We start from the raw sequence: 14,448 nt of genomic DNA on the forward strand, positions 1-14,448 counted from the left end.
ATTAGACAGAAGTTACCAAACCCAGTGACATTCCACACTCTTCTATAAAGGGTTCACACAGTTTTTCCTTGTTTAAGGAACAGGGCTGTCTCATGTGGCCTATTTCTGTGCAGCACAAGTTCATCAAGTACCGTACTGTGCTAACACAAATATTAGAATAAAAGTTGGAGAGTACATTCAAAGCAAGCTCAGGAGCCCAAATGTTCTATTTCCAGTTGACAGAAAGTCCTTTTGAGAGGAAGAAAATCCATCTAATAGTTTTTTCTGAAAAAAACAATTAGAGCCTTGGTGGTTATGTTTTGTATCACCTGATGTTTGTATAATAAAGTTCAGTACCATGGGTCTAATCCTATGCTCCTTTGTATACCCACTCTTACGAGTGTGAAGCTGATATGAGATGGCATCAAAGTTTAAAGGCAATATAGTACCTTTAGACATATGTAACCAGCTCTGAAAAGCTCATTTCAGAGAAGGATAAGGCCTGCTGGCTTAGGTATTTGTTAGAGGAAAGACTCCCTGTGCAGTCCTTAGGGACATGGAGACAAGCTTTGACTCAACCCCTGCAGGAAGCCTGTGTTCTCCAAATGCACCTGATTTTAGTTCACTCACTTCCATGCTTTTCCCTGATTCTTCACTGCAGATGGTGTCTGTGGTCCAGCCTACACTGAACCAAGTAGTTTCCTCAACAGAGAAACCCAGGCACACAGCAGCTCATTCCAGAGGCTCTGTGTTACAGACACTGCAGACAGAGGCTGATATTGGGCTGATCTCAAGAGAAATAATCAAAACTATCAAAAATCAGTTTTTACTACTTAGCCCTATAAGTTCCTAAATTCAGACCTTTGAGTGAGGAAAAAAATAATCTCAATAGTTCTCACTCTTGGGAAGGGGTGTAATCAAAAGATTACCCTATTTTTTTATGATAGGTGAGTGTCAGCTGCTTCTCTTCCAGCTGTGCTTTAAAATAAATTACTGGTCTTCAGAAAAGCATTTGCCTGCAGGGTGTCAGGATCTTCAAGGGGACATATTTCCTTTTGGTTAGTGGTTAGCCACCTCTCTATTCAGTGTGCTTAATCTTTTGGATAGCGGAGAAAGCCACCAAACTTTCCCTGTGTGTGTGTTTAAGGATTTATCCCTGGAATCTAGATTTCAGTCAGAGAACAGGCACCAAAAATGTGGGCATTATAAGTCCTGCTGTGCAGGCTTCTAACTCCCTTGTTGACCTAGGCTTTGGTAAGCATCTGTGGGATGCTAGTGAGATGCCTAGGGTGTGTTAAAAGGCATTTGTGGGATTTCTGATACAAGAGTCAATTTGATTTTAGGTAATTTTTTGAGTCCCTTATTGGGAAGCAGCAGTGGGTAATCCTGCAAAGAAAGCAGCTAATTCAGGCTAGTGAAATCCCTTGGGCTGCAAATGTATGATAGTGTTTGCTGCAGTCTTCCAGCCTTCTCACCCCTGCTCCTTGTGCTTGCATGGATGTTTTCTAGACACTTCCTCAAAGTTTCTTCAGCTAAAAATAATGTGTCAGCTATACTCCTCATTTTACTGCAGAGCTGGGTGAGTTACACTCAATATAATTTTTAAATAAGCTTGTGCTGTGTGTATGTCTCCACTGTATTTCAAGCCGTGAAACATCTGACATCAACACACACTTGTTTCACAGTTTAGAGGAAAAGCACTGCAAACCGTATGACGCTGACCTACTAAATATACAAAATATCTGTTACAGAACCTCATAGGTTACTCCTGTGGTTCCCTGGAGTGACAGTGTTTACACTGACAGCTTGATTTTGAGTTACATTGTCTTTATTTCTGTCTCTTAAGGTAAAAGAAGCTGTGCTTTATAATATGGCAGCAATTTTTGTTCTTTATTTTTGTTCCTTCTGCATTTTAGTGACTACTTATAACCTGACGTTATAATTACGGAATCAGAGAAAATAGTAATGGAGGGGACATACTAGAATGGCTTGCCTTTTTTACCAACATACACTTATTCTACAAATCAGTGTTTTCAGCCACCTGTGATTTGCGATTTCCATAAAATTTCCAGCAGAGATACAGACCCTGCAGTTTATTGTGAATTCAAGCAGACTGACAGTAAATTTGCTTTTCCAACCAGCTTTTCAAAACAGTGCTCTGTAATATATTTACAGGTGATATGTCCATCCTTAGGTAAATAAATGAGGGTTTGACATACCTTGTAGATTTTCTAGGTACTTTATTAGTGTCCAGTTGATCACTATAAAAATGCTGCTCTCCCTCATTGGCATTTTTTTCTCACAAATGCAAATACCTTTCAGCGTCTCACTGCTCATCTCACTTCTTTCTATGTAGAAATTAGACAACTGCTCTAAACTAGTCATCTCAAAGCCCTCTTCTGTATTGTCCTTTGCTGAGATACGTGTCTAAAGTAGATGGCATGAACTGTTCTAGAAAGGTGTCTGTCTCTCTCCTTCTACTACAGAGACACTGTACAGGACTAACTACAACCAACCGCTTAACTCTGAGATACTTAAAACTGTGTGAGAGGAATCTTTGAGAATCCATACTAAAACTCTGCCTTAATATGTGCATGTGTTTTTTATCTGTCCAGACCCCTAATTCATTTGGTTACATTTTAAAACCTTCTCTCCATTATGTTGAGCAGCACCGGGCTGGAAGAGCATGCCTTTTAATGCTTGGCAGGCTATTTGCCTTCCTGTCATCGATCAGTTTGGTCTTTATGGAAGAGATCCTCAGTACAGCTACACTGGTTTCTGTGAAGCTATGTTAATTCAGGGCAGTGGTGCCAAGCCCTCTTGTTAGCTGCTTCCCCTGGTTTCGTGAAAGAAATAGTCTAACAGAGTAATAATGCAACAGGCTTTAATTTTACTTCATTTGCAGTGATGTCACCTGTGAGACATCTTTCACAAATTTTTAAGCTTCTTTACACTGACAAGACAAATTTGAAAAAAAAGGAAAATAAAATGGAAGTATGATCCACTTAGAGTTGTAAGATATGCCTTCTTTTTCTTTGTGTAGGAATTACAACTGTGCTGACTATGACAACAATCAACACTCATCTGAGAGAGACTCTGCCTAAAATTCCATATGTTAAAGCCATTGACATGTATCTTATGGGCTGCTTTGTATTTGTCTTCTTGGCCTTACTTGAATACGCCTTTGTCAACTACATTTTCTTTGGAAAAGGGCCTCAAAGGCAGAAGAAACTTGCGGAGAAAACAGCAAAGGCAAACAACGATCGGTCAAAGTTTGAAGGCAACCGGGTAGGATTCTTTAATTTATATATAGTCTCTCTGCTTTTATTGCAAAACCTAACTGTATGAAATGAACAAAAAAAGATTGCCTAAAGAAATCACCAACCTGTTCTTTTTGTGGACAAACGTTGGCATATTTTTGTTGAGCAACCTACACAGAATATATTCAGACATGCAGAAATCGAACTGAGTATGATCTGTATGACAAGTAACTGGGAGAAGAAAACAATGGGAGTGCAGCTAGCTTGAAAATAAAGATCTGTAGATCTACAAGCACATTTATTTGTCTAAATCAAATATAATTTAATTGTGATTTTGTTTAAGCACCTACATAAGGGAATCCAGGATCTGAATGTACTTTTCTCACTTCACTTAGAGCAGACGCATTTAGAATGGGAGAGAAGAGATAAAGGATTAGTTCTGCCATGCTAATTAATTGGCCAGAATAGCTTAACTGCTGTGTGTGGCATTGTCATCTGCTGCTGTTTAAGGCCAGCAGAAAATTCCTAGAGAAACTTTCAGATTGATTTCTGAAGCGCAGTATTGGCATGGTCTGCGCTGATTACACCCCAGACTATTTCCTTGCCTGGACTGTTACTTTATCCAATGAATAGCCTTTTTTTTTTTTTTTCTCCCTTTGGAAGAAAAATTCAAGGTATTCAGCAATATATGATGTTAGCAAGCCATGTCAGTTTGAATAGAACATCTTTTTTTTTGGATAAAATGCTCCCAGTAAGGCTTTTTCATTCAGTTCTGTTGCATAAGATTGTTTTTTTCTATCAGCTATAAATTAAAAGAGTTCACAGTGACAAAACTACTACCTGTATTAAATATCAGTATCATAAAGGTAATTTTAAGCTGTATTCTTTGATCCCAATGATTCTGTCCGCTAAGCAAATGTAATACAGAACTACACCAATTATCAATGCTCACATCTGTGAAATAATTTTTGAACCAATAAACCCATTTTTGTCCACTATATTATGAAACCAAATTCTCATCACAGTTGGCAGCACTACTTAGTACTAAGCTAGAATCAAGAATGAATCCCCTTTCCTGGAAAAAAGAAGTTATAATAATAACAAAAGCAGATGGGAAAAAAAGAGTATCAGAACTGAAAGCAATAGAGAAAATTTTAGCTGCAAGCAGGTAATGCAGATGTATGCATTAAGGTTCAGTTCTCCCAATGAAAGCCATCTGGTGAGTCTCATCCATTTAAATGATTTACATAATTCAGTACAAGTCTTGCTAATGGCCCCAGTAGCACCCCATGCCTGACTGTTCTTCCATCTTGAGATCAATTGGTCTATATTGTCAAAACAAACACACGTACTTTACTAATGAAAATGAGAGGGGTTTGTACCCAGATCATGCCATTCTTATATCCCAGATCTGATCATATAATTATCAACCTTTTTTCCTCACTTTTGACTTACAACCTTTTCTTTCCTTCCTGGGCCATCCTAAGCAGATATCACTGGCTGTTCTGACTTTTCTGCTGGTTTCATATCAACTGTGCATGAAAGAAATTAGGATACAAATTCAGCACACCAGAGCAGAAGGAAGAGTGTTACTTTGGCCCTTGGAGTCCCAGCTGTGAAAGGGGACTCTATGCTTTGTAGAAATGCATGTGCTCATACTGACTGTGAATGCTTACTTTCAAATGACACAGGATAAGTAATGAGGTATGGTCCCATTCTGTGTGGAAAGCATTTTGTCTCCAGGCCTCAGCTGGTGAAGTCAACAGAGCTTCAATGCAGTCACTGGATTCAGTGCCTTCAGAGCAGCAGTGCCAGCATACCACTGGAAAAGACAGGGACATTAGGTAGAGCGGATCAGAAATCTTCCTTTGAAACAAAACATAGACAGAAAATGCAAATGCAGTGGATGTAGGATGTCAAATCTGAATTTCTCATTTGAGAAAGTGGCAGATGTAAAGCATAGGGAACTGCTCAGAGCAGGTAAGAGGTCCCATTGCTTTCAGGGTGAGCAGCTCAGGGAAAATCCATTTAGCAGGTCTATTTTGGACAAAGTTTACCAGAGCTTCCACAGCCCTGATGCAGGAAAATGGTTTCCATGGTTCTGGATGATGCCCATTGTGTACTATGCTGTACAGACATCCATGAATATAGCAGGACAGGTGGTCATGCCAGAGTTTTTAACATTTCCCATGGAAGACAGTACCTGAAAGCTCTTTAACCTTGGCTCTGACCCCTTCAGGGTCAGTAAAGAAGCATTAATTTCCAACTTCTCCTCTGGTGGCTCTTGAAGATCATTGAACCTGATGGAAATAATGGCTTCTTGGCAGTTGCCTGCTTCTTGCTTTGGAGTTGGGACTCAGGGACTGGATGTCCTGGGAGAGGGTCACAAACTGGAGGGCATACTGCTGAGTAAGGGAGGCTCAGAGCCATAGATGAAGACTACTTGCATGAGTTCAATGAAATTATTTGTCATTTCGGTGAAACTTCAGGCTTCCATGCACTGTGTTTTCCTTCAGAAAGGGAAGGTTTCAAATCTCACGTAATTTGGGGCTAAGCGACATTTTTAAAGAAAGAGAGAGTGCCTAAAACCAGGCAGCCCTCTTTGCAGCTGTCACGACTGTTTGATGACTGTCTAAATGTGTGCTGTGCTGGAAAGAAGATTGAACAGGGTTCAAATGTAAAACTGGAAGAAGGCATTATTTTTAGTCTGTCTCTAAGACTACCATTTTGGGTTGATTTGTGTTGCTGTTTGTTCTAGTAATTGAATTTGTTTGTATACGAACTATGGTGCATGAGCTCCCTGTCACTGATTTAGAGTGCTAGCTCAGCGCCCTAGACAACAAAACAAAACAAAACAATCCCAAACCAAATAAATAAACAAACATTAGTCCATTTAGTGTGCACATTAGATGCTGGTGATGGAACAACTCCGCACTGTAATCAGGTCCAGCCTGAGTCAGTGCTCAGGCGGAGAAATCACTTGTTTGTGTTGGGAGGCAGCACTAGCACAGCAGAAGCAGCACAACATATTGCCTGGCGTTCAGGCCCTGAGTTCAGGCATTGCTCAGATGGTACCCAAGACTGCGAGTGCTGCTGAGGAAGTGTCTGTTTTCCAGGCATAGGGAAGAAGAGCAGGAGGAGGCAAAATGCCATGTTATTTTCACTCAGGAGCCCATGGAAACCAGTAGGACCAGGATGGATGCTGCTATTATAATTCACTTTTTACATGTCAGAGGCTTGAAGTCTAGAGTGCAGGCTAGCAGGCTTGGTTATAAACACCTACGCATCTTTCTTGCTTTGGGCTTTTCATGCTTTCTTAGTCTTATTTGATTGTAGAGCAGAAGAGTTTTTAATAACAAAAATGTTCTAGGCAAAATCCACAGATGTGGGTATGTCTGTGTTTTATTTGCTAATTACTTTGCAAACCAGCCACGGTTCATGCTCAGTAACTCTGCTTCCTCAGGCACGCATGTGCATTGTCCTGTGTCAGAGTTTATGGGTTTGAAAAGCCAGAACTGGTACAGCCATCTCCATGTTGGTCCCACTGCTATGGATATGCCTCTCCAATGCCAAGCTTTTAGGCACTTTTGTCTGAGTTGTTCCTGCTTTGCTGCCACTGAGGCTTGCTGCCTTGAGGAGAGCTCCACCAGCTGCTGCTGCCGAGCTGCCTCTTGGCTTCTCTGCTCCAGTTACAGCTTTCTGGCCATCTCTGCCCGAGTGCTAAAGCCAACGAGCCTGATAGTTCCAGGCTTTAGGGAAAGCAAAGGCACGGCCAGTGACCTCGCATTGCAGAGGTGACAAAGAAAAGCAGTGGGGAGAGGAAAACTGTGCCCTGTATTTTCCCGTGTAGCACAGCTGAGCGTGGCACGGTGACTGAGGCACGTCTGACTAAACTGAGTCTCTGGGCATGGTTTCAGAAGATTCAGAGCTGGTGATGAGATGAAACCTGAGCGAGCCTTTACGAATGACTCATCTGCGGATCAGCAGCTGACTACAAAGAAAATTTCACACTTAGCTGTCTCTTGACTGCGTTTGCATCGTATCTTATTTCAGATAATGCACTGTAAATAGTATTTTTTGCTGAACTTCTCCAGCTTTTTCCTAGCAAACCGTAGTTACTGGAGACGAAAGTAGGATGTCCTTTCCTTGTGTAAACCGATTTCCTTACATGTACCACTTCTGGTTTGAAAACTTGAAAACCTTGATACACTGGTTCATATAGAAGGACAAACTCCAGGATAAAGGAAGAAGAAAATCTTGATTTTTTATAAATTTATTTTTTTTATATTTCTTCTGCCTATTGTATCAGTGCCTAAATTGAAGTCCTCTGTGGAAGAACTGTCAGAAGAGAATGGGTGGCCTCTGAAAATATTTTCCTTTGCAAATTGATCACCATTGTAACAGATCAGTTCTGTTTCTCTGGTTTGTGTTGGCAGATTCAGGCATCATTTGTTGCTCCCCATACACTTTCAATTTTGCTACATAAATTGTTTCTTTTAAATAAGGCTCAGATACAGCCTAATTTACAACTAAATCAGCATGGGAGAGCTCTAAGGCAATCCTGTTCTCACTTGTTCACTCTTGTGTTAGAGGCTACTGGCATAATCAGCTGGTGAGCATGTGTTTTGGACATTGCTCCTTCTGGGCCAATCCATGGAAGTTATGATTTGCTACAGTCCCCTGCTAAAAATACTGCTACTTAGTTCAAGCTGTGGCAATTTATGTTTTCAGTTTGGTGGGACCAAAAGTTCAGCCCCAGGGCATCAATCAGGAGGGTAACTATCACACAAGCTCACTCAAGCTTCAACCCCCCGTGGCTGTCAGACATGTGGGAAGAGCTTCCTTTGAACAAAAATAATGCATAACCCTTTATAAAAAGGCCCTTCTCGTCAGGCAGTTTCCCGCATGTTTTTTTAGCTCTGGAGATTCCTGGCTCAAACCCCCGCTGTCAGCTAAGGCGGCAGCTTCCCACCAGGCATTGCTGAGAATAGAGACTCAGGCCACTTACATCTACTTAGCGCTTTTAAAGAATTGTTAATTGTAGCAAGCCCTCTCACAAGTGAGGTTTTATTCCAAGAATGGATATCTTGGCTGCTGTGGCAGAATTATCACTCAGTTTAAATTGGGCAACATGAGAATAACAAAGCTGCCAGTATTCTCCTGTGCATCTTCATCTTTCCTGGATACTTTTTTCAGTGCTGTTTTGAACAGTGGGATATTTCTGAAACATCAGTGTGATGAGTAGGTGGCAGGTTTTGAAAAATATCTGTCAAGGGTGACGAGCACAGTTCCTGTGGGAAGAACTCTAGTCCTGTAGTGCTTATAATGGGGACAATCAGTGTGCACTGGGACACTCATGCGTGTACTAATATCCTCCTACAGCCACTTTGCACAAGTATGAACACTGCAAATCCAGAGATGGTAATAAGGGTTGTACATGCAATCCGTAATACAGCCCAGAGAGTGTTAGAATCCACAGACTGTGTAAAATACAGGGGAAGGGAGGACCATACATTCATTTCCTGTTCTTCGTCAGCTCAGATATACCAAGGTTAATTGTCAAACTCCATTCTTACTTGGTGAACAGTGATACTAAGGTACGACTTCCTAATTTTTTTTTCCTCATATGTTCTTTTTTTTTTAAAGATCTTTCCGTCTTCCCAGTTCTGCCGGCTACCCTGGGTTCATCTGCTAGGCTAATGTAACGTAATTGTCTCTTTCCATTTTTTGAGCTTATTAATTAATTTTAACATATTGCAGTGGTAGTGAGAGAAGTATCAACTTTGAGGGAGAACACTGAACACTATCATTTTTGTTGTGCTTGCAGTTTTAAATGATTTAAAAAATATCCAAGGCATAATGTGGTCAACAAATTTTGCTTTAAGCACAGGTAACACTTAGGGCCTGATCGTTTACTGTTCTACAAGTTGAAAAGCAATCTATATGTAAGCAAAGAGGATGAAAACTGGTACCAGGTAGTTTGCCCCTTGCATAACCATAGATGCTTACACCAGGGCAGATTAGATGAGAATCAGGTAGCTGCAGTCTAGATTACAATTTCCACCAAAAATACTTTCCACTTTATTATAATTTCAAGAGAAGATCTATTTTGTGCAATAATGTACTTGAATAGTAATTTTGATGTAAAATAATACAAGACTAACTACAGAGACAGCTTTTCATGGTGTTATTTAAACCCACTATTTGCATTTATATTGCTTCATGTGATGGAAAGTGTTTACATGGTATTTAAAAATTTGGGATTGATGAACTCCTAAACATACCTATGGGGTTTGAACAAAGTGCCTACTCTCTTTCTGTGTATTAAAGTGAAAGATTTTTGAGGCAAAAGAGATTTCATTGTAAAGTACTCCTTGAAATTTATGGAATATTAAGCAGAGAACTAAATGAACCTGAAATAATTGAGACACTACCTAATAGTAAATCAAAACTTATGGTTGTTCCCCTACCCTAGTAGAGTGTTTCCAAACTGGCACTAAAACTGAAGTTTTCCAAGAATCTTGATTGGAGAAGGATGTTCAGTAGCGGCTTGTTCTTGGCTTGCATTTCTTTGAAAATATAATATTTAACATCTAAATGAGCCAGTATCTTGTCTAGAATTGAGAAGTAGATTCAGGACTTTGGAGGTATAAAAGGGCATTGGAGTTTCATATCTAAAATGTACAATCCAAGATAAGCCTATTGTAGACATGCTGTTCCTACAAGAGCAAGGACCAGAGGTTCTTTGTGAGCCTTACCTTAATTCTCCACTTTCTGGCTTCAGCTAGGTAAGTTGTGGTCATTTTTGTGTGATGACATGAGGCTGCTAGAGTCTTTGGATTTTTTCTTTGTGCTGTAACACATACAGTTCAGAAATGGTGAACCTTCAGAGGTGAATCTGTTTTGTCATGTATAAAATGTCTCTCAGCATTTCATGGTTCTCAGCCTCCAAACAATTATGTGAGATTCAATCACCTCACCCTGGTGCAGGAGCTGTAGTTCTTCAGAGGTGGGAGGGATGGGGTTTAATTAAAACTGATGCTGAAATAAGAGCATCAGTTTTGCGTATTTGGATCTGCGCTGATTCAGCAGGGAATTAATTAATGATTTGGTACTCAGCTGTTTCCATCTGCTTTCATGAGCTCACTGGGAAACACTCCATGGAAACAACCAGCCCTGGCTTGTGTTGGGGAGGACAACAGTGGAGACCACAGCGGAGAAACAGGAATGAATGGCTTTGGGTACAGCCACAGTGAGGCAGAAAGGGGACTACAAGCATGGTGGCACAGCGAGACAATGGAAGGTTTTAGGTTAAAGCATGATGATAGGGACTGAAGGGGTCTTGGGCAAATACACAATGTCATGTCCCTTATTTATAATGAGGTTCAAGAGCAATGCCTGGTGTTTACGTTTTGGGGAGAATTTCCAGTGCACGGATAGTGACATTTCTGAGCCAAGTGATAAAATTACATTATAAGGCTCATAAAGAGTAAAACTAAAGTTTTATCAAAGACATTGTCCTTGTTCATCATGTGTAGCCATGATGTGAAGTTACTTTTCTTAATCTGTATCTGTCTGGAGTAACACTTTGCCTGGAGCCACTGATCTGCGCTCACATTCACTCATGGAGGATTTTGCCTTACCTGTATATGCAGGCAAACATGAGTTGACTCAAACAGGATACTCTGCCATTATTGGTTTTCTTCTTTATTCATTGAGAGAGCCTATGCACATTTCTCAGAGTCATTTAAATAATTGCTTAAATCATTCAGAAGCCATGTTTATGTGCAAATACTTTTTAACGTGTTGCATGTATTCATAATTTAAAAGATCACCTTAAGGTTGTCACAAAGCATTAGCATACATTGCTCTAACTTTGTTGAGAGCTTAGGTGATTTATCCTAAACCTCTGAAGAAATCAATACAATTTGCAGGAATAGGTCTCAAGAATATCTGCCGACCAAAAGCCTGATTTCAATTTCTGCAGACCTTTTCTTCTCTCCATCTGCTCCTCCCTTGTATTTGACGTGAAAGTCTGTTGCTTGATTAACAGGGAGATGCATTTCAAACGTATGTTTCCAAATATGTCTCATTTGATATTTTGAGAAAATATATTCTGTCATACAACCTCATAGGATTTAATGGTATGTTCAGACAAAGCATATACAGAAATGTTGCAACTTCCTTGACCACCTTTCTGGTTTGATCTATAGATGCAGTGACGAGCAGTGAAAAGGGGCAGCATCACTGGCAGAGCAGAGGAAGAAGCTACGTTAGGTTGACAGATGAGGTGAAGCAGGCTGTGCAATGTGATGGAACAAGTGGAATCAAATTAATACTTTCCTTGGGCAGGAGAAGCCTGGACACATAAATGTACCATCCAGAATACAAGCTTTCAGATGATACCTCATATACAAACATCCAGGGCTTGGTGTAGAAAGACAAAGTACCCATGGATGGGCTAATGTCTGAATTTATGCTGGTGGCAGACAGAAGTGGGAGAGATCAGGAAGACCTGAGGGAGTGGTGGTGGAAGGAAAGGGAGTGGAGACCTGCAAGGGGAAGGCAGTGCTGCCAGGGTCGAGCCCAGCAAAATGGCCTCTGCTGGGGCAATTTTAGTGAGCTGGATGACATTTCTCAAAGCCTGGGAGGAGGTGGGAAAGGAAATGACTTGTGATGCCGTGGGGGCCTGGAGGAGTGGTTTAGTTTTAAGCCTCATAAGGAAAATGTAGATAGTAGAGATACTTTACACAATGATGTTTACAAATCCTGATCGTAATTTATACACTTTGTAATATAAAAACCCAGAGAAAACTGAATCAGTTATATTCAGAGACCACCATAAGTACTGATGGTATCCATGGTTGTATTTTACAGCTGTGTGTATTCCCTGGTTACAGATACTGCTCAACAGCATGAACTTGTTTCTGCAAACCTCAAGCTCATACTTTCGTACCCAATGGGTTTCTGTCATGGGGAAAATAAATTCTTCTTAATCACCACTGAGGCTTCTCCACCCCATTATTTTGGTTCACGTTGCTTATTTTTATTTATAGATGTTCATCAGCATAATGTACTCTTGCCTACAACAGCAGGATTTGTTGGATACTTTAGGGTCTTTTTTCCTACCTGCCTGTATGTCATTCATGGCATTTTAAATTCTTTTTCCATTTGCAAGAAGCTTGACAAAGCATTATTCATACACTATATAATTGTTTTCACTGAGAAAAGATAAGCTGTAGCATCAATAATTGATGAAAGAAATATCCATTTTACAGAATTCTAACAGGACTGAAAAACCGTAAATGCATATGGGCAGACACATAACTACACATACTTCTAATGCTTCACACAAGGCTTGCAAAGGATGTGGTATAGGACGACTGTACAAACCTCAAAAGGCCATGACAATAGTGTCTTTTCGCAGCTGCTTTTAAACAGGTGCTTCTAGGATGAGATAATCAACTGCTGCACAGTTAACACAGCTAGATCATATGGCACATTAGAAAGATGTATTAATTGCAGGATGAATTGTGGTTTCCCAGATACAGATTCACAGGGTGGAAGGGGTTGGAAGGCACCTCTAGAGGTCATCTAGTCCAACCTCCCTGCCAGAGCAGGATCACCTGGAGTACGAAAAAATCGTATACGTAAACCTGGAAATTAGCCTGTATACCATGATTCACTATCTGTTTCTAAAATGGGGAACCAAGTTCACTTGAACAGCATCACATATGCATTCATGGGCTGAAAAACCCCAGCACAGAGTATTTACTTTACATTCAGAGGTTAGCGTCCTGTCCCAAAAGCTGGCCGGAAAATTGGAGCAAACCCATGCACCAGCTGTCTTCTCTGCCCCTCTTCCAGCATGCAGGGCATGGGGCACAAGGGAATGGGGTGCTTCACCACTGGAACTACCAGATACCATCTAAGACAGCATCATTTGGGACTGCCCATCAGTGCCGCTCGTGGAAACTGGAAGTTCTGGACTGAAGGAGCCATACCCAACTCTGTGCTGCTCCTTCTCCATTGCTACTCAGGGGGACTGGAGAGTCTGAACCAGAATTTAAGGACTCTGAATGATCATAACCTTCCACTTATTTACTAAAAATGGCATCATGTTGCTCACCTGAGCGCACTGTACTCACCGCCTCTTGGATATGGAGGTAGAAAGGAAGAGTGGACCTGTTTCCTCACTTCAGCAGCTTGCTTTCTTGTCCAAGTTAGTTGCTTTTTAAGATCACTTATCCAAGAGGTAAAGCCCAGCAGTGAAGCATTGCCATGATTGCAAAACTGTGCGAATGGCTTTGGAAGGAAAAGTTCAAGAGAGAAGTTGTAAGTAAGCTCTGTGATTTCAAAATTCAGAGAATTCAGCAGGTCAGAATTATTGTGATTTTAGCAAACTTCACATGTAGGTAGCAGAGAGAGAATCTATCCCTTACCCTCTCCTCCCACCACCAGCAACAGAGTTTTCAACGAACTGTAGTTCACCCTCCTTTAAAACACGTCTGATTTAGAGGGAAAGTGATTGATTTTGCCAAATATGGTTTTGTGCTGGATGTTGGTAGTATGATGATAACCCTGTTTGTAAAAGTGTTTAAGTATTTGTCTAATTTTAAGCAGCTGAATATTGCCATTTTTTTCTAAGATTATCACATGCTTAAAATGACTACTTGCTTTCTTAAAATACGTATGGGTTTGGAGGTTTAAATACACCCACATTCTGCTGATAGATGTGAAGTCTTTTGAAACAATTTATATTTCTATTTTTTCCCCCAAGGTGGACACCCATGGAAACATTCTGCTAACATCGCTTGAAATTCATAATGAGGTGGCAAGCAATGAGGTCACCACCAGCGTTACGGATGCCAGAAATTCAACCATATCCTTCGACAACTCAGGAATCCAGTACAGGAAACAAAGCTCACACCGCGAAAGCCTCGGAAGGCGTTCGTCAGAAAGAACAGGCTCCCACAGCAAGAGGGGCCATTTACGAAGAAGGTCTTCGCAACTGAAGATAAAAATCCCTGATCTAACAGATGTGAATGCCATCGACAGATGGTCAAGAATGGTGTTTCCATTCACATTTTCTCTTTTCAACTTAATTTACTGGCTATACTATGTTAACTGAGTGACTGAACTTTTTTAAAGGACTTCAATTAAAACAAGTGAAGTACTACTTGCCTGCAGAGTTTATATATATATTTAT

The 14,448-nt window shown here is 40.6% G+C and overlaps 1 protein-coding gene across 1 annotated transcript in view; it reads left to right on the plus strand.

Annotated features, from left to right (window-relative positions):
• The window catches only part of LOC104504190 (gamma-aminobutyric acid receptor subunit beta-3), a 31,417-nt gene extending 16,969 nt beyond the window's left edge, over positions 1-14,448 (plus strand). Inside the window, exons 6-7 of the mRNA XM_010153003.1 lie at positions 3,023-3,267; positions 14,020-14,448. Coding sequence (XP_010151305.1) covers positions 3,023-3,267; positions 14,020-14,370 — 596 coding nt within the window. The 3' untranslated portion in view covers positions 14,371-14,448. The remainder of the gene's footprint in view (positions 1-3,022; positions 3,268-14,019) is intronic.

This window comes from Eurypyga helias, unplaced genomic scaffold (genome assembly GCF_000690775.1).
Source record: "Eurypyga helias isolate BGI_N326 unplaced genomic scaffold, ASM69077v1 scaffold4466, whole genome shotgun sequence".
In the NCBI taxonomy this organism is placed as follows: domain Eukaryota; kingdom Metazoa; phylum Chordata; class Aves; order Eurypygiformes; family Eurypygidae; genus Eurypyga; species Eurypyga helias.